We start from the raw sequence: 25464 nt of genomic DNA, 5'->3' as shown, positions 1-25464 counted from the left end.
CAGGGAAGCTGAGAACAATCACAGAAATTTCTCTGTGTAGAAGGAATGAGATTTTAACACTTTCATAGCTGGTCTACTTATTTCTATGACATTTAAATGTCATAGAATGTGATAGAATGTAATTTGTAATGTGACCAACTTTTTTATTGAAATATGTACAAGTTGATTTGAATTGATTGTTAAAGGACAGAAATTGGGCTGGTTTTGCAATGATGATATATTAGAAAATAATGAGGGGAACTACCTTTCGTGGAGGACTGACATCAGTACAGTTTATTTCTACTGAAGTTGTGAGGGATGTTGCTGTGGTTGGTGAGACAGAAGACAATACACGTTCTGTGGATGAGGCAGCTTGTGTTGTGGTTTCTGAGGTGACTGAAGTGAAAGGAGTTGTTGAAGGACATGGCCCCTGAAATGGGTCAATTTCACATTCCTTGCTGCAAAGTGCATAAAAAATACAGCCAGCCTTATCTGTTCTCTTGTATACCACTTCCCCTGTGGAGAAAAATTGGAGAAATTAAAAGACCAATGAAAATACTTAAGAAAAAAAAACCCAAGAAAATATAAAGTGTATTCACATATAAAAAGGTCTATGTTTGGATGATTTTAAGGGGTTATCTTTAATTGAATAGAGTATTAAGGGTTTATATTGCTTATGAAAATTTTATAACCATAAAATAAGACACCTACCAGGAGAAAAAAAATTAGTAGACACATGACAAAAACATGGAGTTGTTCCACTTGATGTGAAATATGTACTTGCTTCTGTTGTGACAGGTGTGCTGGGGAAAGAACTGAAGATTGCAGACGTGCTTGTTGTAACATGACTTGATTGTGATGTACCAGTTGTAGCTACTGTTAAGCACAAGACATACTTTAGTTTGCAAAACAAGCTTTTGATCTCATAACTATCATATTGGAGAGGACTGTTCAATATTCTGGCAAAACAGCCAACATGTTTGTTACATTGTACTATTTCACCTACTGCTAAATAGATATTGTGTAAAACTATTAGCTCTACGCTGAATATCATCTGGGGTTTGGCGAATCTTGTGACATGTAGCTGTAAGGTTTTCAAAAGTTTTAAAGTCACCACTGTCTCCCTTGATCTCATGAAAAGTAATATCAAGACATGGAGTCCAATCAGATACTTGTCCAACACAGATACTAGTAGCAGAGGGACAGATAGATGAAAAAGTGGTTTATGTTGGAAGAAATAGGTATAGAGGAAGAAGTGATAGAACACAATGAGCCCAACTGTGTTCTACAGAAATAGCTGTTTGAAACATTTCCAGAGATAGACAATGACACACCTGGGCTGCTTGTGGTTGTGAAATTTGTGAGAAACACAGTGGTGGCAGTACTTCGTCCAGTAGAAGAAACAGATGTTGGGAGAATAGAACCACCTATCTTGGTTGGAATGCCTGAATGGGTGAGGGTGGAGGCAGTAGTGGGTGATGTTGGAGGCTGTGTTGCGATGGTGGAGGTTTCTTCTGGAGCAGACGTGGTTTTGGATGTTGTGGTGCTTGCCATAGTAGTCCTGGAGGTGCTGACAGTGCTAGTGGCTGGAGTGAGCCGTGTTGGCGTTGGTGTGATGGTGGTTGTTCTTTCTGTCAGAGGTGTAGAGGTCTTGGTGGTGCTGGAGCCGCTGGTTGTGGTGATGATGGTTGTTCTTTGTGCTGGTGGTGCAGTGGAACTGTGGACAAGCGTGGTGGCGGCGGTGGTTGTTTTTGGTGTCTGGGTGAGGGTGGAGGCAGTAGTGGGTGATGTTGGAGGCTCTGTTGTGGTGGTGGAGGTTTCTTCTGGAGCAGACGTGGCTTTGGATGTTGTGGTGCTTGCCATAGTAGTCCTGGAGGTGCTGACAGTGCTAGTGGTTGGGGTGCGCCCTGCTGGCGTTGGTGTGATGGTGGTTGTTCTTTCTGTCAGAGGTGTAGAGGTCTTGGTGGTGCTGGAGCCGCTGGTTGTGGTGATGATGGTTGTTCTTTGTGCTGGTGGTGCAGTGGAACTGTGGACAAGCGTGGTGGCGGCGGTGGTTGTTTTTGGTGTCTGGGTGAGGGTGGAGGCAGTAGTGGGTGATGTTGGAGGCTGTTTTGCAATGGTGGAGGTTTCTGCAGGAGAGGCTGTGCTGGATGAGCCTTCAGTGCTGAGTGTGGTTTCTGATGATAGCAGGCAGTGGTAATTGTCACAGCACTTCACCTGGACCTCATAGTTGAAGCACATGGGGTACTTTTTGATCTGGTCCTTATTTCTGCACACAAGCCCAATGTCAAGGCTGCACTCAATTATCTGTCCCAGCTGGTCCAGACTCCTTTCAGGGTAATCTTTAGCCCGGCATTTGATGTCCTCTGGCTTGTCACACAGTGCATGCCCAGCAGCTCGGATTTTTGCAAATGTTTCCATGTCTCCATTTTGGCTACCAGGGCTAGGGGAATGCACATCAAACCACTGCGTCCAGGTACAGTGCTGCTGGCAGCTCATTGTGGTCATGGAGGTGACGACAGTGGTGGCAGTAGTGGGTGCTGAGGTGGGCAGTGTTGGTGTAGGTGTGATGGTGGTTGTGCCTCCTGTCGGAGATGGAGAGATCTTGGTGGTGCTGGCCACGTTAATGGGTGTGGTGATGGTTGTTCTTTGTGCTGGTGGTGCAGTGGAACTGTGGACAAGCGTGGTGACAGCGGTGGTAGTTTTTGGTGTCTGGGTGAGGGTGGAGGCAGTAGTGGGTGATGTTGGAGGCTGTGTTGCGATGGTGGAGGTTTCTTCTGGAGCAGACGTGGTTTTGGATGTTGTGGTGCTTGCCATAGTAGTCCTGGAGGTGCTGACAGTGCTAGTGGCTGGAGTGAGCCGTGTTGGCGTTGGTATGATGGTGGTGGTTCTTTCTGTCAGAGGTGTAGAGGTCTTGGTGGTGCTGGAGCCGCTGGTTGTGGTGATGATGGTTGTTCTTTGTGCTGGTGGTGCAGTGGAACTGTGGACAAGCGTGGTGGCGGCGGTGGTTGTTTTTGGTGTCTGGGTGAGGGTGGAGGCAGTAGTGGGTGATGTTGGAGGCTGTGTTGCGGTGGTGGAGGTTTCTTCTGGAGCAGACGTGGCTTTGGATGTTGTGGTGCTTGCCATTGTAGTCCTGGAGGTGCTGACAGTGCTACTGGCTGGAGTGAGCCGTGTTGGCGTTGGTGTGATGGTGGTTGTTCTTTCTGTCAGAGGTGTAGAGGTCTTGGTGGTGCTGGAGCTGCTGGTTGTGGTGATGATGGTTGTTCTTTGTGCTGGTGGTGCAGTGGAACTGTGGACAAGCGTGGTGGCGGCGGTGGTTGTTTTTGGTGTCTGGGTGAGAGTGGAGGCAGTAGTGGGTGATGTTGGAGGCTCTGTTGCGATGGTGGAGGTTTCTTCTGGAGCAGACGTGGCTTTGGATGTTGTGGTGCTTGCCATAGTAGTCCTGGAGGTGCTGACAGTGCTAGTGGTTGGGGTGCGCCCTGCTGGCGTTGGTGTGATGGTGGTTGTTCTTTCTGTCAGAGGTGTAGAGGTCTTGGTGGTGCTGGAGCCGCTGGTTGTGGTGATGATGGTTGTTCTTTGTGCTGGTGGTGCAGTGGAACTGTGGACAAGCGTGGTGGCGGCGGTGGTTGTTTTTGGTGTCTGGGTGAGGGTGGAGGCAGTAGTGGGTGATGTTGGAGGCTGTTTTGCAATGGTGGAGGTTTCTGCAGGAGAGGCTGTGCTGGATGAGCCTTCAGTGCTGAGTGTGGTTTCTGATGATAGCAGGCAGTGGTAATTGTCACAGCACTTCACCTGGACCTCATAGTTGAAGCACATGGGGTACTTTTTGATCTGGTCCTTATTTCTGCACACAAGCCCAATGTCAAGGCTGCACTCAATTATCTGTCCCAGCTGGTCCAGACTCCTTTCAGGGTAATCTTTAGCCCGGCATTTGATGTCCTCTGGCTTGTCACACAGTGCATGCCCAGCAGCTCGGATTTTTGCAAATGTTTCCATGTCTCCATTTTGGCTACCAGGGCTAGGGGAATGCACATCAAACCACTGCGTCCAGGTACAGTGCTGCTGGCAGCTCATTGTGGTCATGGAGGTGACGACAGTGGTGGCAGTAGTGGGTGCTGAGGTGGGCAGTGTTGGTGTAGGTGTGATGGTGGTTGTGCCTCCTGTCGGAGATGGAGAGATCTTGGTGGTGCTGGCCACGTTAATGGGTGTGGTGATGGTTGTTCTTTGTGCTGGTGGTGCAGTGGAACTGTGGACAAGCGTGGTGACAGCGGTGGTAGTTTTTGGTGTCTGGGTGAGGGTGGAGGCAGTAGTGGGTGATGTTGGAGGCTGTGTTGCGATGGTGGAGGTTTCTTCTGGAGCAGACGTGGTTTTGGATGTTGTGGTGCTTGCCATAGTAGTCCTGGAGGTGCTGACAGTGCTAGTGGCTGGAGTGAGCCGTGTTGGCGTTGGTATGATGGTGGTGGTTCTTTCTGTCAGAGGTGTAGAGGTCTTGGTGGTGCTGGAGCCGCTGGTTGTGGTGATGATGGTTGTTCTTTGTGCTGGTGGTGCAGTGGAACTGTGGACAAGCGTGGTGGCGGCGGTGGTTGTTTTTGGTGTCTGGGTGAGGGTGGAGGCAGTAGTGGGTGATGTTGGAGGCTGTGTTGCGGTGGTGGAGGTTTCTTCTGGAGCAGACGTGGCTTTGGATGTTGTGGTGCTTGCCATTGTAGTCCTGGAGGTGCTGACAGTGCTACTGGCTGGAGTGAGCCGTGTTGGCGTTGGTGTGATGGTGGTTGTTCTTTCTGTCAGAGGTGTAGAGGTCTTGGTGGTGCTGGAGCTGCTGGTTGTGGTGATGATGGTTGTTCTTTGTGCTGGTGGTGCAGTGGAACTGTGGACAAGCGTGGTGGCGGCGGTGGTTGTTTTTGGTGTCTGGGTGAGAGTGGAGGCAGTAGTGGGTGATGTTGGAGGCTCTGTTGCGATGGTGGAGGTTTCTTCTGGAGCAGACGTGGCTTTGGATGTTGTGGTGCTTGCCATAGTAGTCCTGGAGGTGCTGACAGTGCTAGTGGTTGGGGTGCGCCCTGCTGGCGTTGGTGTGATGGTGGTTGTTCTTTCTGTCAGAGGTGTAGAGGTCTTGGTGGTGCTGGAGCCGCTGGTTGTGGTGATGATGGTTGTTCTTTGTGCTGGTGGTGCAGTGGAACTGTGGACAAGCGTGGTGGCGGCGGTGGTTGTTTTTGGTGTCTGGGTGAGGGTGGAGGCAGTAGTGGGTGATGTTGGAGGCTGTGTTGCGGTGGTGGAGGTTTCTTCTGGAGCAGACGTGGCTTTGGATGTTGTGGTGCTTGCCGTAGTAGTCCTGGAGGTGCTGACAGTGCTACTGGCTGGAGTGAGCCGTGTTGGCGTTGGTGTGATGGTGGTTGTTCTTTCTGTCAGAGGTGTAGAGGTCTTGGTGGTGCTGGAGCTGCTGGTTGTGGTGATGATGGTTGTTCTTTGTGCTGGTGGTGCAGTGGAACTGTGGACAAGCGTGGTGGCGGCGGTGGTTGTTTTTGGTGTCTGGGTGAGGGTGGAGGCAGTAGTGGGTGATGTTGGAGGCTGTGTTGTGGTGGTGGAGGTTTCTTCTGGAGCAGACGTGGCTTTGGATGTTGTGGTGCTTGACATAGTAGTCCTGGAGGTGCTGACAGTGCTAGTGGTTGGGGTGCGCCCTGCTGGCGTTGGTGTGATGGTGATTGTTCTTTCTGTCAGAGGTGTAGAGGTCTTGGTGGTGCTGGAGCTGCTGGTTGTGGTGATGATGGTTGTTCTTTGTGCTGGTGGTGCAGTGGAACTGTGGACAAGCGTGGTGGCGGCGGTGGTTGTTTTTGGTGTCTGGGTGAGGGTGGAGGCAGTAGTGGGTGATGTTGGAGGCTGTTTTGCAATGGTGGAGGTTTCTGCAGGAGAGGCTGTGCTGGATGAGCCTTCAGTGCTGAGTGTGGTTTCTGATGATAGCGGGCAGTGGTAATTGTCACAGCACTTCACCTGGACCTCATAGTTGAAGCACATGGGGTACTTTTTGATCTGGTCCTTATTTCTGCACACAAGCCCAATGTCAAGGCTGCACTCAATTATCTGTCCCAGCTGGTCCAGACTCCTTTCAGGGTAATCTTTAGCCCGGCATTTGATGTCCTCTGGCTTGTCACACAGTGCATGCCCAGCAGCTCGGATTTTTGCAAACGTTTCCATGTCTCCATTTTGGCTACCAGGGCTAGGGGAGTGCACATCAAACCACTGCGTCCAGGTACAGTGCTGCTGGCAGCTCATTGTGGTCATGGAGGTGACGACAGTGGTGGCAGTAGTGGGTGCTGAGGTGGGCAGTGTTGGTGTAGGTGTGATGGTGGTTGTGCCTCCTGTCGGAGATGGAGAGATCTTGGTGGTGCTGGCCACGTTAATGGGTGTGGTGATGGTTGTTCTTTGTGCTGGTGGTGCAGTGGAACTGTGGACATGCGTGGTGACAGCGGTGGTAGTTTTTGGTGTCTGGGTGAGGGTGGAGGCAGTAGTGGGTGATGTTGGAGGCTGTGTTGCGATGGTGGAGGTTTCTTCTGGAGCAGACGTGGTTTTGGATGTTGTGGTGCTTGCCATTGTAGTCCTGGAGGTGCTGACAGTGCTAGTGGCTGGAGTGAGCCGTGTTGGCGTTGGTGTGATGGTGGTTGTTCTTTCTGTCAGAGGTGTAGAGGTCTTGGTGGTGCTGGAGCCGCTGGTTGTGGTGATGATGGTTGTTCTTTGTGCTGGTGGTGCAGTGGAACTGTGGACAAGCGTGGTGGCGGCGGTGGTTGTTTTTGGTGTCTGGGTGAGGGTGGAGGCAGTAGTGGGTGATGTTGGAGGCTGTGTTAATATGGTGGGGTTTTCTACTGAAGTTGATGCGGTCTCATAACCTAGCGTTGGGACTTGTCGTGTCTTTGCTGTAACTGAAGTATCTGTCAGAGGAGTCATGCTCTCTTTTTGTGTTGTCATTGTAGGTTGTGGGCTTTTTTGCGCAGCGCTTTCTAGTGTTTGTGATGTTGTTTTTGTTCTCGTGTGTAATGTAAATGGTGTTGATTTCACAGCAGTAGTTGTGAATTCTTCTGTAGTTCTTTGTGTTGTCTTTTGTATTTCGGAACATGGTATGTAGCTGCAGCATAATATTCTTATTTCATAATTATAGCATTGTTTAGATGGTTGTTCTTTGTTATTGCATATTAATCCTCTGCTTTGACTACACTCTACCTTTTGGTTAAGATTGTTTATTTCTGTATCTGGGTGTTCTTTGGCTCGGCATTGAACACCGTTTGGGTTTGTACACACACTGTATCCTTTATCTCTGAGATTTTCAAATGTTTCATAATCTCCGCTCTCATCCTTTTTTTCAGGCTGTGTGCAATCATACCATTCTGACCATACACATACATTCTTCACACATACAGTTGTCATTGGTGTTGTGGTCATCATGTCTGTAATTAAAAGGAGGAAATATAAGTCTTGTCATCTTATTAAAGAAAGTAGCATGAAGAAATTATTCATCCTCTATATGTTTTAATGTTATATGTAATATTATATATGTAATGTAATATTTTAATTTTAATGAACTTTGACAGTCTTGCGTTTCTTTTCTGAGGTAGGTTTTGTACTCATGTCTCATTTTTCTGGTGGTACTTTGTGACATTTATTTAAAAATTGTAGTTAAATATAGCTAATATGATATCCTTTGTGTGGAGTGTCAATACATAGGAGAATGTGATCTCATGATTGCTGTGGTATAAGTAAGAGGAGATTTTTTCTCCTTGGTATTATCTCTGTACTTATTTACACTTAACTGCGTAACCACACAGGCTTTAAAATACTTTTACAAGTTAATGACCCTTCTACTTATTTTAATATTATAACATGTAATATATTTATAAATACAAAATATAAAATATATATTAACACATTTATTGTGTATATATAATACATTCTAATATGGAATACACAAACAGTATATTGAAATATGTAATCTAGTAAGTATTTTCTACTTATTTTAATAAGGTTTCTTTTCATATTCTTAGCATTATGAAGATAAGCATGTGGAATGTGTGCCACCTTCTTTATATGAATGTTACTTAATAGAAGGCTTGAAGTTGACTATTGAGTTCTTGCTGTAGTATTGTACAATTCTGTGGAAATATTCCTCACAATTCCTCAGAATTACATGGTTGCTATAAAGAGTTAACTGCAGGAATAATGTAGAGGTGTACTGCAGGAGTAGAAGGAAACTTTATTTGGTTATTAAATACCATTAGGAATGGTTTTTAATAATTTGAGGATTCCCTCAAAATAGATTTCTTATCTTCAGTTTGCACTAATGTGGTCAGTGATTTAAAATATGGCATCAGTTGTCTTTTGTGTTTTCAGAACTTGGTCTAGAACTGCTGGTTTTTGTTTGCAAGGAAATTAGGGGATTCTCAAGGGTGCAATGATTAATAAGCTCTATTTTTTTTTTCCCCTGGAAAAGCCATGGTGAAACAGTGGAGACTGAGTTTGTAAAAATGCTGTACTCATTTCTATATCCTTGATTATGGTTATCTTAGCAACTGAAGCTGCCAGATGAACTCATGGCTCCAGCAGAAATCAACAGTTTCAAGTAAAATTAGATGCCATTAACTGATGAAAAAGCCCTCCCTTTCAGGCAATTTTCAGTCCCCTCCAGAGATTTTTCGGTTATTTTAAAAAGCATTCATACATACCTGAAGCAGTGGTTTGGGGCTGAATTGTAGAAAGTATAGAAGAGGTCGGTGTTGTAGAGATGCCACATTTAAAGATATTTCTGTTTATTGTTCCATTGACATCACATGTTGCACTGAAACACCATCCAAATCCATCTGCGGTGTTGTAGATGAGTTGACCATATTTGTAGCTGTTTCCATCATAAATGCAGTAGCATACTGTAATTCAGAAGTTTGTCAGGCATCTATGAAAAGATACTATCCCATATTTAATTTTCTTAATAATTCTTCTTAGTTGTCTTACCTTTGTCATCAAACTGGCACTGTAAACCTTCTGCTGTGCATTCACTGAAATGAAAAACACAGAAACCCACATATTTTTGATTATGAAGTAATTTTATTAGTCATATTCATGCCAATTCTAGCATCAAAAGACAGGACACTTTATTTGTGTTTATTCCTTGAGTATCCAGTTCATGTTGGCTTCTTTTTTTGTCATTGTTTCCCAAAATGTTTCTTTATATTAAACCCAAATTTATAAATGGAAGTGAAGCTAAGTATTATACAAAGCTACAGGTAGAAGTCTTAAGGAAGACTTTCCTTCTTTCCTCCTTAGCACTTTCCTTGCACTTGCAATGTTTTTGTACTAAAAAGCAGGCTGAAAGGGGGAAGAGTCTAAATACTGCAAGCAGTGTAAGAATGTAATAAAATCCTTGGAAGTAGACTCCTATTACATACCTATATTCCTGGAACAATATTTTTCCTGCCATAGGAACAGGAAATAGAGAAAACTTGGTCATAAAGGACTTACTGTTCTTGTATTTTTATGCTGAGGATTTACAACATAATCAGGAACAAATTCAACAGAACATAAAATCACATAAGAACTTCTTACTACTATTGTAGTAAGAAAAATGGCATTAGATGGTAAGATGTTATTTTTACACAGGCAGCATAAACTAGTCCTGTTATGTAACAGGAACATGCTGTTTCCCACTGCTGTTTTGATAATTTTTCCTTGTACATGATTAAGCTGGTATGTTAAATCTTACCATAAATTACATTCATCCCGTCTATATATCTTTCCATCCTCATTATCATAACAGTCACAGAGACTGACACACTTCATCTGATCCTCATGAAAATATGGCTTGTCAGGTGGGCAGTTAGGGTAGCAGCCTGGAGGAAGGAAAATGTAGAAAGGCATATAGAAGATAGAAAAGGTGAGGATGAGATACGGTCAGCAAATGTTTTATTTGTGCAGAATGTGTTTGCAGGTCTTGCTTTTAACAGTCATAATTTTTACTACTTAATTTTTTCCAATAAGTCTAGGAAGTAATGCAGAGTACTAGCATCAGCAGAGCCCACCCATAAGGACTTAGTCCTAGAGCTGTTTTCAACTCCAGTTTCCATACTCTGTCTCCATTCACATGGATGCAATGATGTTGAAGACAATTGAATGGTGCAAATGCAGCTGATGGGGGAAATACATTCCATTAAAGACCATTAAAAATATAATAAAATGTACCCACTTAGAGGTACTTGCAGCTCTTTTTACCTTCTAAGCCTGGCAAGTTATGGAGGCATTTTCCACTTGGGTTCCTACAGGTCTTCATACAGGAGGCTCCACAAGGTTTGTAGTGCCATTCACATTCCCCTTGTTGATTGTAGTAATCACAGAACAGTGCTAAGGAGAAACAGAGATTTGGACATGTTGAGGAATAAAAGCTTTATTTTTGACTCATGTCTCTTCATCATATCCCTGCAATGCTGCTTGAACAGTCTTGAAAACAGTCAATGAATAGGTGAAATCATGCAACCATCAAAACAGCTTAGTGTGAAAAGTCTACACAGTGAGATTATAATACACATATGTAAGACACCCAGAGTGTATGTTCAAGGACATGAGCAGGACACTGTACATTGAACTACTCTCTCAGAAGAAATGTTTATGACATAAAACTCACGACAGATTGATGGGGTTCTCCAGGCTATGCAGACACCAACTTCACTACATGCTTGAGCGTAGGCAGCTACTGCTGTACAAAAGCAATCACAGTCTCCTCCAGTGTCACAGGCACAAGCATCTGTCACACATGCTTGGTAATATTTTGCTGGTTCAACCTGTTATTAAAAAGAAGTGTGATACTATACATCCTGCCTTCTAAATTCTTTCTTAGCTTTGTTAGGGCAATTTTCTTCAAATTGTTATATCTCGGAAGAAAGGTTTACATCAGTAATTTCTTTTTCTTTTGTTTCTATACACAAACACCAGAGGTGATGCCAGATGGTACATCCAAATCACATATTGACAGATTTTTTGACACGCAGACTTGTGTTCTAGTGGACAATTAGATTCATGTTCCCAAGCAACATTAGGCAACTGATAGAAAATGAAGGACTCTGCCAGTAGAAAGAAGTAAAGTAATATGAAGAACACAGTTACCCTGCGTTGTTTGGTATGCCCTCAGTGTCCGATAAAGGCTATGCTGATTCTATACATGGTATATGAGAATTTTTATTCAAGTGACACTACAAGAAAATACATAGTACTTATGAAATAATTATTCTTTCATAATAGGTCAATATTTCCTACGAACTACATGTACTTTTGTTTCTTACAGGTAGGGACTATAGAGCTGTCCCATTGAGTAGGATTTAGATTGAAGTTTTCCTGACACAATTCAAAGTGAAACATGCTAATGAATTCAATAATGCACAGACCCAGTCTTCATACAGTAAGCTTCTCTCCTGGTAATACCTGAGAGTGACAGGCAGCAAAGATGTTGCTGTTGATGATGCTACACTGCTTCTCTGACCAGGACTTTCGGTAGGGGTTGGTAGAACATGGGTCTTTTATGCTGTAAGCATCAGGACATGTAGAGGATACTTTCCAGCTGTTTCCAAACTCTAGGACATTCTCTACTACAGACTGACTCCTTGTAGTAAAGTCATTGATGCTGTTGCCATCATAATTTCCACAGAGGCCACAGATCTGGCCCTGCAAAAGGAAGTAAATAAAATAATAATGGATGTGAGAAAACTTGAGACAACATCTGAGACTGAAACAATACTTGAAATTCAGCTCTTAGAATGGTGCCATACCATTCTAAGATTCCTGAACATCTTCATCATTTGTTTCCTCAGCAACAGAATATGACCACTAAGGCTAGAAGGGTAATGCTATTGACTTTTCTTCTTTTAAATCTAACAATAAAACCATCTTTGTCACGATAAACATCTCTCTCTGAGGTATGTCTTTAACAAGGAAATAAGGACTTACAGCTAGCCAACTAAGCTTTTCATTTAAGCCTTGTTTTATACAATACATATTAAAAACAGCCTTACAAAGTTGTCATAAATACTTCCAGTCCAGCCACATAGTCTGTTTATTGAGTCTTTACTGCTATCACTGCTCACGGGTATAAAAAGAAATTACATTTTCCTTGCACACCCAGAAATATCCCTTATTCTTAATTTATGGATCTGTAAAACTGTGATAGGCTACAATAGATGCTATGCTTTCTCTATGGATCTAAGGTGCATATTTTCCAAATTACTACTACTTTTATAAAGTGCCAGTGGGTGAGGCAGCAAAAGAACCTATGATACTGAAATAAATTTGTATATCTAGTTCTAAATCACAATTAATTTTTGTAACTAATAGAAATGTCACTGTGGCATATAATAGGATACTAAATTCCTCATTTACTGTAGTTTTTAGTACTTATATATAATAAGCTAGGAGAAGGAGTATGACAATAGGAATACATTTTCCTTATCACCTGTGTAGACATATGCTTAAAGAATACATGGCAGCATTTTACTAGAGGCTTTCATTCATAATATTTCACTTCCTTGTTCTTGAAGTATAATTTGATTTATGTGTCAGTAAGAACCAGAAACAATGGATTACATTCAAGATCAAGACTACCCAACTGATTTCTACACATGTAGTTATGTAATTTTAACAAGGTCTTATAACCTTTACCAAGGTTCACTGGGTAATTTTAACAAATTCAAGTCTAAAAAAACAGTTTGACAACTAAAGGTCTGTCAGCCCAAATAGGCACTGAAAGCTGCCTTCAGAGCTCAGAACAGTAGCAGAATGATGACACGGCTTCCTGAGACACCAGAGGAATGAAAACCAAACTGGGATGTCCTGCAGGAATGCTAGAGACATCACCTGTTGGGGATCTTGGCAGCATCTCAATAAAATTCACACTCAGTCCAAATCTGGACCATAGATTGCTGTTTAACTGCTAGTTCCGCACCTTAAAAGCAGGGCTGAGTTTGATGAAGATGCTGGTTTTCTTGTCCCACATGAGGATCAGTCCGCTTGTTGTCTCAATTACAAAGTACATACCCATATAACGGACTGTGTATGGCACCTTAGCATTTTGTCCTCTCTTTATGACGCTGACATGCTCCTCACCAAGTATCAGTTCATAGCTCTGGAACAGGAGGAAAAGGTGACTAGAAATGAACTGAATACCTGCAGCTGTGCTTGTAAACATGTGCTTCTACTTTTAAGAGTACCACAGATAGTTTATATAATGAAAACAAATAATCCAGATGTGATAAATCAAAACTATATAGTTAAAATCTCAGGTTCCTGGAACTGTGATAAAAAGGCATTTTGAATGGCATAGGTCAAAAAAGGGTGTTTTGTTAGTCATGGGGGAACTATGTTGCACAGAATAAAATAATCTTCTGACACGATAGGCTAAATTTCTGCTGAAGACAATTTTCCTGTAGATCTATATTTTTCCCAAGAGCGGTGTAAGATAGGGTGGGAAATGGAAAAGATAGAAAGCTGGGAAGCTCTACCAAATATTCAACTTGAATCTGATTTAAGCTTAATTTACAAGTTGATTTGGTTTTTAAAATATTTTTCAAACTTTCTTGTAGCAATGGATATCTAGGCTTCTACTAAGCCCTAAACAGGTACAGAACAAAGCTGGTCTATATGCAAAACCTTCTCACCTCTAAGAAAACTTTGATAGATTTTGAGCAAGTTGTTCCAGTGTTGCCACAGGGAATATTTTCAGTGATAACCCTGAAGGTCCCATTGGCTGTGCCACTCTTCCCACAGTGGTCCTGGGAGAGAATAGCATTTAAAAATATATTCTTTTTGTAGACATGATCAAGGTTACATCTCATTTACTATTGCTAATTATCAGTACCTGCACTAGTGTGTATTCACAGTTTCCATTGAAGCTGAACCTTTTGTCATCAAAAGTATTATAATGACCATCTCCATAAACAGCACAAGTGCCCAGGCATTGATCTTTGGTGCATTCCCACTTCCTATTCTTGCATACACTAGGATTGAGAATAAAGTATTTTAATAATAAAACAACTCACTGTTTGGCATAGACATATCCCAGCAACTCTATATTTGTTTGGCAACATATCCCTGGTAAATGTTACATTGATCATGGAGTTAAAATAGTCTTTTACGTTGTTCATGTAAAGAATTAAAGTAAAGTTCTGTTCTGCTACTCTGAATACTTTAACTACAAAATAGGCTAATACTGTAGTCGCAAAGGCCTCCTCTCATTCTGTGCTTCTGTGTGCATCAGAAGGAAACCTGCTCATACTGTTTAATCCAAAACTAATAGATCCATCAATTGATGAAATGTGCATTTCAAATATTTCCTCGCTGTTGTATTATTTAAGATCTTTGGAAAGGCAAATGATGGAACCAGGAATGCTACTTCTCAGGAAATATTTACCAGGTGTTACAGTCAACGTTGATCTTTTCCCCAGGCTGATACATGGCTTCATTGTGAATACATGAACATTCCTCTTCAGGAATACAACCACTATTCCCGTCTAACACAAGCCCATCTGGGCAAACGCAGCCAGATATACATTGTGTGTTATACTGGAAAAGTCAAGAGGAAGATATAATTTCAGAATGAAATAATCACAATAGAAAAAGTAAGTTAAATTTTCATAAAATGTCTTTATATGGTGTTATTGCTGCCCAACTTAAATAAGAGAGGACTACGAAGTATTTGTAGGACAATGGAACAAAAAGGAAGTTATTAGCCATTGATTTAATAGAATATAAATTTGTTAAAGATAAATGTTTTATGTACATCAGTCCTGATTGCTCTGCTGGAGTCTGTGAAATTTGAAATACATTAATCTTAAGTCTTGCTCTGTGTTAGCTGAAGAAGCCTTGCTCTTTGTACTGCGTGAATTGTGATTGAAAGGAGCTTTAAAAAGAAAACAAGTAATTATTTTTTTTTTTCAGTTTCGTTGGGTTACATTGTACCTCATATGGTAGTTATTCCCAAAATGGCATGTGGCTACCATGCAGCTAGATGGAGGCATAGAATTAGATGTGCAAGAAGTTCATAATTGCGTCATGGTATGAGGAAGAATTATTTCTTTTAGCCAGTTTCTGGGCAGTAATTTTCTCCTAAAGAAGTAAAATGAGTTAGCAGACCCCTAGATATTTTCACTACTAATTACTGTTACCTGCAATAGTGAAGAAAGGTAGAACATTAATCTCATGAATTAAACTGGATGGTACATTATTATATTTTGGTCTAAAGGTCCCATTGTTAACGCTTCATAACATGATTTTAGGCTTTTGCTACAAGAAAAAAGTATCTGTGTTGTAAATTTGGAGCAGATCAGATAGATCAGTTACTTTGGCACCAAGAGCACAGGAAAAACCTGGAAGCACCATTTCATGCAGACCTGACTGACTTACACACTGCATATCCAGAGTGTGGCAACTTTTTTGACATTCTGCTCCAGATTTTCCTGCAGTGATGTTTCTACAGTCGAAGTAGATCATGGGAGGTTCACAGACTAGAGGAAGGAAAGAAGTGAGAACAGTAAGAAATGGCACAGTGTTTATCCCACAGCTGTAGCCATTAAAACCATCTAGAAATTCTTTGGGAATTGCATATTTCAGTTAATAGGTATTGTTAAATGTTAAACTGCTAAATAGATTCACTGCATAGCACTGAATTCCCAGAAAAACTCTCACACTATTTAAGAAAAAAATCTTTATGAAAAAGAGGTTTTATCGTTACTCTAGGTTAACGCCTGACTTATGATAACTGTTGCACTATAACTAAATGAGACATACTTCTGTTATTTAAAAATCAATTAAGAAAAATCAAGTCTGTCAATTTTTTCTGTCCAAAACCTGACACAGAGAAGATGATGAGTGGAAGATTATTTTTCTACCTGGAATTGGATTGGGTGCTCCAATGCAATTCAGTCTTCCCTGCATGCAAGTGCTGTAAGAGATGGAAAAATATTGTTTTTTTCCTTCTCAAACCATGTATTGAGACTGAGAGCTACTCTCTCTTGCCAAGTTTCAGAATTTCCAAAGGTATTCCAGAATGCTGTTTTGCAGTCTCAGGAAAGAATTTCCATCAATACCACTACCAGTGCAGCTTCCATATTCCACATTATTGCTTAACAGGAAAAATCATAGATTGAAATGAGTTTATGTCTCTTCTCTCTACTTACTTTCTCATAAGACCCCTTCTTGATAGTGTTGACATAGTTTTATGCTTGAAAAATCATGGAATTAAATAGAAAATGCACCTCAATACAATTGCTCTGTTGATCTGGAAATATCATAGAATCATAGAATCTTCTAGATTAGAAAAGACCCTTAAGATCATTGAGTCCAACCATTAACCTAGCACTGCCAAGTCCACCACTAAATGGTGTCCCTGGGTGCCACATCTACAAATCTTTTAAGTATCTCCAGGGATGATGACTCAACCACTTCCCTGGGAAGCCTGTTCCAATCCCTGAAAGCCCTTTCAGTGAAGAAATTTTGCCTAATATCCAATCTAAACCTCTCCTTGTACAACTTGAGGCTGTTTCTTCTCATCATATCACTTGTTACTTGGGAGAAGAGACCAACACCCACCTCACTACAACCTCCTTTCAGGTAGCTGTAGGGAGTGATAAAGTCTCCCCTCAGCCTCCTTTTCTCCAGGCTAAAAAATCCCACCTCCCTCAGCTGCTCCTCATAAGCCTTGTTCTCCAGAACCTTCACCAGCTTCATTGCCCGTCTCTGGACATGCTCCAGTAGCTCAATGTCTTTCTTGTAGTGAGGGGCCCAAAACGGAACACAGTATTTGAGGTGTGGCCTCTCCAGTGCCGAGTACAGGGGGACAATCACTTCCCTACTCCTGCTGGCCCTTGGCCTTGTTGAACCTCATACAATTGACCTCAGGCCATTGATTCAACCTGTCCAGATTCCTCTGTACAGCCTTCCTACCCTCCAGCAGATCAACACTCCCGCCCAACTTTGTGTTGTCTGCAAATTTACTGAGGGTGCACTTGATCCCCTCATCCAGATCATTGATAAAGATATTAAACAGAACTGGCTCCAGTACTGAGCCCTGGGGAACACCACTTGTGACCGGCCACCAACAGGAGTTAACTCCATTCACCACAACTCTGGGCCTGGCCATCCAGCCAGTTTTTTAACCCAGTGAAGAGTATGCCCCTCCAAGCCATGAGCAGCCAGTTTCTCAAGGAGAATGTTGTGGGAACAGAGTCAAAGGCTTTACTAAAGTTCAGGTAAACAACATCCACAGCCTTTTCCTCGTCTGCTAAGTGGGTCCCCTTGTCATAGAAGGAGATCAGGTTAGTCCATCAGGACCTGCCTTTTCTAAACCCCTGGTGACTGGGCCTGATCACCTGGTTGTTCAGTATGTGCCGTGTGATGGCACTCATGATGATCTGCTCCATAACCTTCCCAGGACCGAGGTCAGGCTGACAGGCCTGTAGTTCCCTGGATTCTCCTTCCAGCCCTTCTTGTTAGATGGGTGTCACATTTGCTACCCTCCATTTAACTGGGACCTCCCTGGTTAGCCAGGACTGCTGACAAATGATGGAAAGGGGCTTGGTGAGCACTTCTGCCAGCTCCCTCATTACCATTATGTGTATCCCATCCAGCCCCATCAACTTGTGTGTGTCTAAGTGGTGTAGCAGGTCACTCACTTCCCCTTAGAATACAGGGGCTTCATTCTGCTCCCCATCTCTGCGGCTCAGGGGAATATGTACCATTCTTAAGAGTTGAAAATAAAGCTGAAAAAAGTGAGAGCATTGTATTGAAATTCAGCGAAGGCAGGGTGAGACCAGTTTAAACGTAACAGATTTTAATGGGAAAACATATACAATTCCCGAGTGTTTTGCAAAAGATTCACTTACCATACAAGCCCATTTTCATGGACAACTTCTCCAACCGATATGGGAGATCCTCTGTAGTAGCAGGGGCATTCATTAGCAGGCACACATTTGCCACTCTCATCCATGTAGGTTCCATTTACACAGGTGCAGCCATCAACTGGGACAAACTTAATGTTGCATGTGACATCAGGCTCACTCAGAGACCGACAAGTGGGTTGACAGGAAGAGATGGTATAGCTGTAGCTTAGGGATTTGGGACATGACATGGTGTATTTTGCTTGAGAGAAGAAAAATAATAGATTTGTTAATCCCAGATGGTAATTTCTGGTGGGCAAATAAGAAACCATAGGCAGTAGAAATAACTTGTGAATGATACTGTACACCTCTGCCTATGTTGCATCTTTCATGTAAATGTATTTCTGAATACTTCCAGAGTTAGACGTAAAAAGCTACTGTACAAATGGAATAAGTGATGTATGCAAAGAAGAAAATACGTTTTCAAATGACATTTTGGAAAGAAACCTCCATTTGGTGCTGCCGTTCATTGTCGAGACTTCTAAACCTTTTGAAGTACGAGGCAAGATCACTCCCTGAATGCCTCCTGGTATGCTGAAAACAGCCCTACTGGATCAGTGGAACCTAGCATGCAGCTTCAGAGACCTTCCATTTGCAAGTGTTCTGGTTAGTGTTACTAGTACTGTTATTGTAATATGTCACATTTTGTCTACAATAACTTGTGATACATAAAGTTGTAGTGAAATTCAAAGTTGCAAAGAAACAGGTGGAGGCACTTCCATAACTTGCTTTCCTAAGCAAGCTATTTCTCCTATCTATTCGTATTTGCTCGTGCTAGCAATGGATTGATTCTAAGGGAACAGCAAAAAATTACTTCCAGGAGTGCACTTAACAAAATCCCTTCCTCAACACTTAGTATATTTGTCTAGAAATCAGTTTAAAATAATCTCTGATCAGCAGTTTTTATTGATGTGTGTTCTTAGGAATGGGGATAGTTAAGAATACTTACAGCAGACATCAGTCCTCCATCCATGCAGCTGGATTCCTTTTGCAGCACAAGCTCTCACATAGGAAGACAAGGCTGCACACAGACAGTCCTCACTCATTTCACAATTACATGTGTCATACATGCAGTTCTAAGAATGCAGAGAAAAATGAAGTCTCAGCACTGGTAATATTGTCAATTTTTAAAAAAAGTCAACATTATCTTTCTGGTCTTATGCACTAATCTTTATTCAGATACGCTCACTCATAGACAACACCAACACAGCTTTATCACTTTCCAGTCTTTGTCTAAGACTCCTGGCAGGGGAAAGCGAATGTAATGGAAATTCAGTCAATGTCTGCAGTTATTATTGGGAAATGGTGGTCTTAAAGTCTGTTATACATTTAACAGCTTCATGTTCCTTTGAACTGTATTTACAAATATGCTGCACAATAGCATACAAAGCTCTATTCACAGTATGCAGTCTAGACATGTCATTTCGCCAGTGGCCATACCTGGATGATTCATAGTGAGAATGATTGGCAACACATTGATAGCAGAATGATGGTAATTAGCTAATGGGCTTTCTGTGCCAAGTAGTTATTAATGAGGTACAAGGCTGATGAGACTTTACATACGCTGATGATACTTTACATATGCTTCCTGCTATATATGTATAACCATCCAGAAGTAAATAGCTGCCTTTTCATTTGCAAGCAAGTCAGGCTCTTGAAGCCAAGACTGACAACTGAAATAAGGTAACGTTATAGCACAAACAGAAACACATGCTGAAAGAAGGAAGTGCTGCAGTACAGAAATGAAAATACAGGCATTGCATGAGACGAGACATGTCTGGAATGGTCCTTTTCTGGTAGCTAGTTGTAATGATCCTATTTCTATTGTTTATAAAGGGAAAAACAGTCTAACAAAGTACCGTGTGGTAAACAGAGGGATTCACTGCATAGTGACAATCAGCAAAAGGTCCTTTGCTGTCAGTTAGTAGTCCACACCAATGCTGAGCATATTTTTCTGTGAAAACAACAAACAATATGAATGCACGTTACTCTTTGTATTTCATTAGTCACAAAAGCACACTGCTCTGGTCTATGAAGCCAGTTCTGAAATTACATAAAATGTCTCCTTCTCCTGTCTTTTTTTCACTCAGCTTGTGGGCTAAGTTTCCTAAAACCAAAGAAGAGGACCTGTTGAAGGGGAAGAATAGAAGATTTCCAAAGATACTCCTGCAATCCACTCCTCTGACACCAAGTTGTCAGCTTAGACATCCTCTTTGTTTTCAAAGACCATACAGTTTCCTTCAGTTATGTTTCTATGACTCTTCCTTCACTTTGTACTTATCCCTAGTGCTTCCATTTTGAATATTTATTTCTGATTTCAGATGTAAATCTTTACTCTCTTATCTTTGCTTTTCAACGGATGTGTTTTCCTTAGGGATGAGCAAAAAAAAACCTAGAAAAAATTCTAAGAAGCACGCACCATTATCAATGCTGAGTGCACAAGGGTTCTCAAAACTGTGCTGGATATTAGGGCACGCAGCCTGAGTTTTCCATGTATGAGCAAATGCTGTTGCCGTTCCTTCAATTATTCCATTTATGGCCTTGAAGTCATCAGTTTGGATATTATTGAAATTTCCACAGAGACCTGTTGAAAAGCAGTGAAAATTTTATACTGCTTATACTAGACAAAAGACATTAAGCAAGATATTCTTATACTTCATTCACTTACCACAGGTCTGGTCTTTGAAAATAGGATCCAGTCGCACAAACACTTGCATGATAGGTGTGATTTGGATTTCAAGGTGGACACCAAAGTTCGTCTGCATGATGATGAAGAATGATGAAGGTCTGAACACAGTGACATTAGCTACAGGTGAACAACAGAATGATCACTTTCTGAATGAGGTGAAATGCTAGAAACAGCGCATTATTATACTATTATTCTTGAATTTCTATTGCAATTGTTGCAAATTCTGAGGTGAAATAAAGCCAATATTTATGAAAATAAATCAGAAATATAAATAAAAAATTACAGTTCAGAATTTGCTTGTAGCTACCAAATGGTTAACTTTATTTGCTGTCTTGACATTAAGCAGTTGAAGATTACTCCTTCCAAGAGAACAACGAGGAAAAACTGTATGGCATTGAGCATTGAAAAGAACACTTTGATTGTTGTTTCTAAGCTCGTACAGCATACATTGGAGCCCTTATTCCTCTGAAGAGGGAAACTAAGCGGATGTGGAGGTCAGAGTTATCACATAGAATCATTAGTTATTGAGATAGAATAAAAATCAAATCTCTGTCTGAGGAAGTGTGAGCACAGGTGGTAAGTTTAAAAAAAAAAGAGGTAAACAGATGTCTTTGGTTCAATTTTGGACAGCGAGAAGGAAGTAAACTTTACAGTGATGAAATCAGGGGAGTGTAAATGCTTTTTGCTTCTGTTTGAACTCTTGCTTATGCTTGTACTATCTCCCATTTTTGACACCAAAATTCCCACTTCTGCTTCAAAAGCCCTTGTGTGACTCAGGAAATATCCCAAAGAGAACAAAGGTGTGAACATACAGGTTCTGAAGAACTCGCTGTCCTTTTATCTTCCATAGTTTAAGTAAATAAGCAGGTGTGGAGTTGAAGTTCTGAGCTTATTGCTCATGGACTGTTAGAGAAAAAAATACCTGCTGAGATGGGCAGCTGGGTGTAGATTGAGTTCACAAACACATGACCATCAGGTTTGACTTCGATGAGCTGATAAGGAAGAGGAGAGGCAACTGCATGAAGGATAACTATAGTCCAAATAGTAGTACTAATAAAAAAGACAGATAAAAAGGGTAATTTTTTGTGATTTCACCTCCTCCCTCTTTCCACTTTGTACACTTTACTCATTTTCCTGCCATAAAAGAATTACATAATCTTGGTTTCCTTGAACACATCTTTGTGATGAATTACATCCCTTACTGTTGTAGTTTCTAAGCTAAAAACTCATGTTTTTTCCATCTAATTGGCAGAGAAAATAGCTTTTTTTCTGCTTTGTGAGTACAACGTTTTTCTTAATGAGCTTCCACAAAACCAAATTTATGGCTGATCTGATTTTTGTAAGAAAACCAATTTCTTTGCACTTGATTAAAAATAACATGTACTTATCGCATATGCTGACCATTTGAGAGGGAAATGCAGTTCTCTGACTGATTAAGGCCTAGCTTCTTTGCTCCCCATATTTTTAATAGTTGTCTCCCATGCTTATTTTGCATTCTTACAGTTTGTCCTTTATTCATGTTGAGGGTCACTGTCTTTAAGCATGTCTCAGTGTCTGTTAGGCCACATTTGCGTAGTTCTACCAGGATGGTGAATGTTTCATCTTTACAGTGCTGAAAAAAAAAGCCAACAGTTATTTCATGAAAGACTAATTACGGAAGCTTTCCCTGTAAAATTTTCTCTCAACTGAAAAAATATTTCTGTTTCTGGAGAAGATCCAGACTCTCCCAAATCCCATGCTTTTTTCAGCCTAAGATTCAGTTCTGCCTGGTGTAATATTAGGAACAATGAGAGAATTAGAATCTAGTTTTGCATTTTATTGATGATATCCATATATAGCGTTTTTATTCATGCCCACTTCTAATGTTTGATTCAATTCTACATTATCTGTCATCTTGCTGTAGCTGGTATCAATGCTAGACAAAAGTTTCACATAAAACATTTTTCAGGAGAACAGCAACATACAGCATTTTCTTTTTACTAAATTGTGCAGATGGGGAAAAAGGAAAGCAAAGAACAGAAAAAGCCCCTAAAAGATCAAAACTTTTAATTTGCACATTGCTGTAATTAAATATTTTTATTATAATTAATTTTTCTATTTCTTTTGACTTATTTTTAAATCTGTTTTAAAATATTTAGAACCTAAATGAAAGATATCAGTTGACTTGAACTGATTTTCTCTATTTGAACTTCCCAGAAATGAAATAAAAATACTAGTCTCATAAATTCAATTTTTTTTTTCAGAGCAGTTGGTGTAATTTTTCAGACTTGTAGCATTTGGCCCAATACCATGTAATAAAAAAACATGGCAGAAAATTATGCAACTCCATAAGAAAACTGGATTAATCACACTTAAGAATGTAGACTAAGCAAGTTCTTAAGGCAGTGCTCTTCAGCAACTACTACATCATAGAACTGGAAATTCCCCAGTTAACACCATACACTGTTGCATGGCATCCTAAGAGTTAACAGATCGTTGTAATTTGAATGGCAGCATATGTTCTAGTAAACATCTGGTTAAGTGAGAAGCAATTTAACATCTGTATGTCAAAAGAGGTGAGTTTCAAAGGTGTTGAATGAGATCACCTTTTCTTTCTATGTATGTATAAGTCTTTATGACCCAGAAATATCTGATTCCCACCTTAGAAAGGACATAAGTGCAGTCTCCATGGTGATCGTAATGTTTTTTATCGTATGTGGAAATGTGTGAACCTCCCTCTACTGAACATGTTCCTGGGCATGACAAGTCTTGGCAATTCCACTGGCCTCCATTACAGGTACTGGAACAGAGATAATAAAGCTAGCTGAAATAAGTAACAGTAGTCCAGAGTAAAAGAAATTAAGTGATGTTAGGTTCAGCTATTTTGCTAATGTTTACCCCTCAAGCTGTAGTTTGACACACAGTAAATCTGGGTTTAAGGCTTTCCAAAACATTGGAACATGTGTAGAAGGAACGACTCTGGTATGCATTCACTTTGCTCATTTGTTTTCCTTCTTTGAACATGTGAACGCTCCAGCAACAGGTATTGGATAAGCAATTACTTGTTTTTTGCAGCTAACATAAAGCACGATGACAAATTAAAATTTGTTTTGTTATACAAATGTATCAGAAACTAACAGAAATGCAACCCCGTGTCTTACTCCTGATGCAAAGCATATCTGTTTTCTAAGGTGATATGGTAGTGCACAGGTACAAGATTAATAACTGTGAAATCAAGGTTGTATTGTGTCATCCCTTGCTTTCTCCAGAGAAAATAAATATTTGCAAATACATAAATGACTGCGGTCTCATTGCCCTTAGAGGAGTCCAAGTGTTTGAGCAAAATAAACAAAGAGGAATAATTTTAATTGACTGGTGAGAAATCTAAACATTGTAAATCCTTGCTTTGATCACCTTGAGTTAGAGTGCAAAGCTAGTTAAGGCTGTGACTAAATAAATCAAAGAATGTTCTTTAGGGATATTTCAAACTGTAGCAGTCAGTTAAATACACATATCAATTACCAATGATGCAATTGCATATAATAAATCATTAAATTAATTAAATATATGAGAGGAAATAGTAAATTAGAAAAGTAACAAAGGTTACCAGGAATGGCACTGCTGTGAAAAAGAAGTTCCTGTAGCATAGGTGTTGCCATTGTAAACACAGGAGCACTGCTGATGGGGAATGCAGCCAGAATTGTTGATGTCATCAAATACAGACCCTAGATTTAAAAAAAAAAAAAAAAGACAAGACCATGATCAGTTAAAGAGGCATTTCTATACACCATTTTTGTTTGTTACAAGTCATCTTAGAGACAGATCTGCAACTGTTGTGAATGGACATAGTTATGCTGACAACAGCAGGATTATGGCAATTTGCAACAGTGAAGGTTTCAACCTTTGTATTCTGAAATTCCACCTGCTTTGAAAGAGGGACTTATTGTAGCACAGGTGGCTTGTTGAGAGGCTATTCTTGATCTGTTTGCTGTTCTGCTTTCCTGCTTTCTGAATATTGCATGTGTATGGGCAATATATTCAGATATCTTTTCTCAGCTGAGACATGACAAATGCTTGTCACTTGCAGCTGTGAAAAATGCAAACACAGACAGCTTAAACCGCATGGAATGTGCCCAAATCCTACAGGTAAGCTGTTGTTGTTATTTGAAATCAGAGATGTGAGTACAGAAGAACTTGCCTGGGGGGCAGAAACAACCATCTGTACAGTGTTCTTCACAAAACTGAGATCGGTCAGGATTGGTGCATGTGTCAGCACAGGGGGAGCCGCATTCCTGGTACTGCATGTTGTAAGGACACTTCTTGGCTGTAATTTTAAAGGAGAGATTTTTTTTTCAGTCAAAAGTATTTCTAGTTCACTGTGTATGAGAAAAAAAGTATTTATTTATGTTTTTCAGCTAGATGTAAAATCATACTAAACTGTGGATCCACTGCCAGCTCTCAAAATTTGCAAATTTAGTCACCTAGATCCATATTTTAGAGTTGAGATGTGCTTTCCATGACTCTCTGGTGCTGAACTGGCTCAATGACCAGATTTCTGGGGAAAGCAAGGTAATGACCCCACAAAGTCAGCAAGGCCTGTGTTTCTACTGAAGGCACCCTTCTCATGAACACCTGTATTGCTAGTGAAATGTAAGACTTATGTTCCTAAAGATTTAGTATATTTGTATTTTTCAGATATCATTTGTTGCTGTGCGCTTCTGTGGGAGAACTTATCTTGGGCCACATATCTCCGGGACACAGGGCTCTACCCACCCTGGGGACAGTGATGCACAGACATCAATATGATGGATGCAAAATGTTCGTTTATTTAGCTGCGTCACACGCTTATATAGCTCTTGAGCTTCCTGTTCCTGCCAC

At 41.0% G+C, this 25464-nt stretch overlaps 1 protein-coding gene across 1 annotated transcript in view; it reads right to left on the bottom strand.

Annotated features, from left to right (window-relative positions):
* Positions 1-25464, bottom strand: part of LOC142057790 (uncharacterized) — a 41378-nt gene that overhangs the window by 8001 nt on the left and 7913 nt on the right. The window contains exons 9-33 of the mRNA XM_075094514.1: positions 24785-24910; positions 24194-24311; positions 23248-23386; positions 22109-22219; positions 21530-21599; positions 20587-20724; positions 20338-20502; positions 19778-19872; positions 18868-18994; positions 17865-18120; positions 15873-15925; positions 15388-15488; positions 14396-14547; positions 13844-13982; positions 13644-13757; positions 12932-13111; positions 11419-11658; positions 10625-10781; positions 10216-10344; positions 9710-9836; positions 8962-9005; positions 8679-8876; positions 1314-7406; positions 691-855; positions 245-495 (exon numbers count right to left, since the gene is read on the bottom strand). Of these exons, the coding sequence (XP_074950615.1) occupies positions 245-495; positions 691-855; positions 1314-7406; positions 8679-8876; positions 8962-9005; positions 9710-9836; positions 10216-10344; positions 10625-10781; positions 11419-11658; positions 12932-13111; positions 13644-13757; positions 13844-13982; positions 14396-14547; positions 15388-15488; positions 15873-15925; positions 17865-18120; positions 18868-18994; positions 19778-19872; positions 20338-20502; positions 20587-20724; positions 21530-21599; positions 22109-22219; positions 23248-23386; positions 24194-24311; positions 24785-24910 (9488 nt within the window). The remainder of the gene's footprint in view (positions 1-244; positions 496-690; positions 856-1313; positions 7407-8678; positions 8877-8961; positions 9006-9709; positions 9837-10215; positions 10345-10624; positions 10782-11418; positions 11659-12931; positions 13112-13643; positions 13758-13843; positions 13983-14395; positions 14548-15387; positions 15489-15872; positions 15926-17864; positions 18121-18867; positions 18995-19777; positions 19873-20337; positions 20503-20586; positions 20725-21529; positions 21600-22108; positions 22220-23247; positions 23387-24193; positions 24312-24784; positions 24911-25464) is intronic.

Source organism: Phalacrocorax aristotelis, chromosome 5 (assembly GCF_949628215.1).
Source record: "Phalacrocorax aristotelis chromosome 5, bGulAri2.1, whole genome shotgun sequence".
Lineage (NCBI taxonomy): Eukaryota > Metazoa > Chordata > Aves > Suliformes > Phalacrocoracidae > Phalacrocorax > Phalacrocorax aristotelis.
The sequence above is the reverse complement of the archived record's forward strand: the minus strand, read 5'-3'. Positions and strand labels throughout refer to the sequence as shown.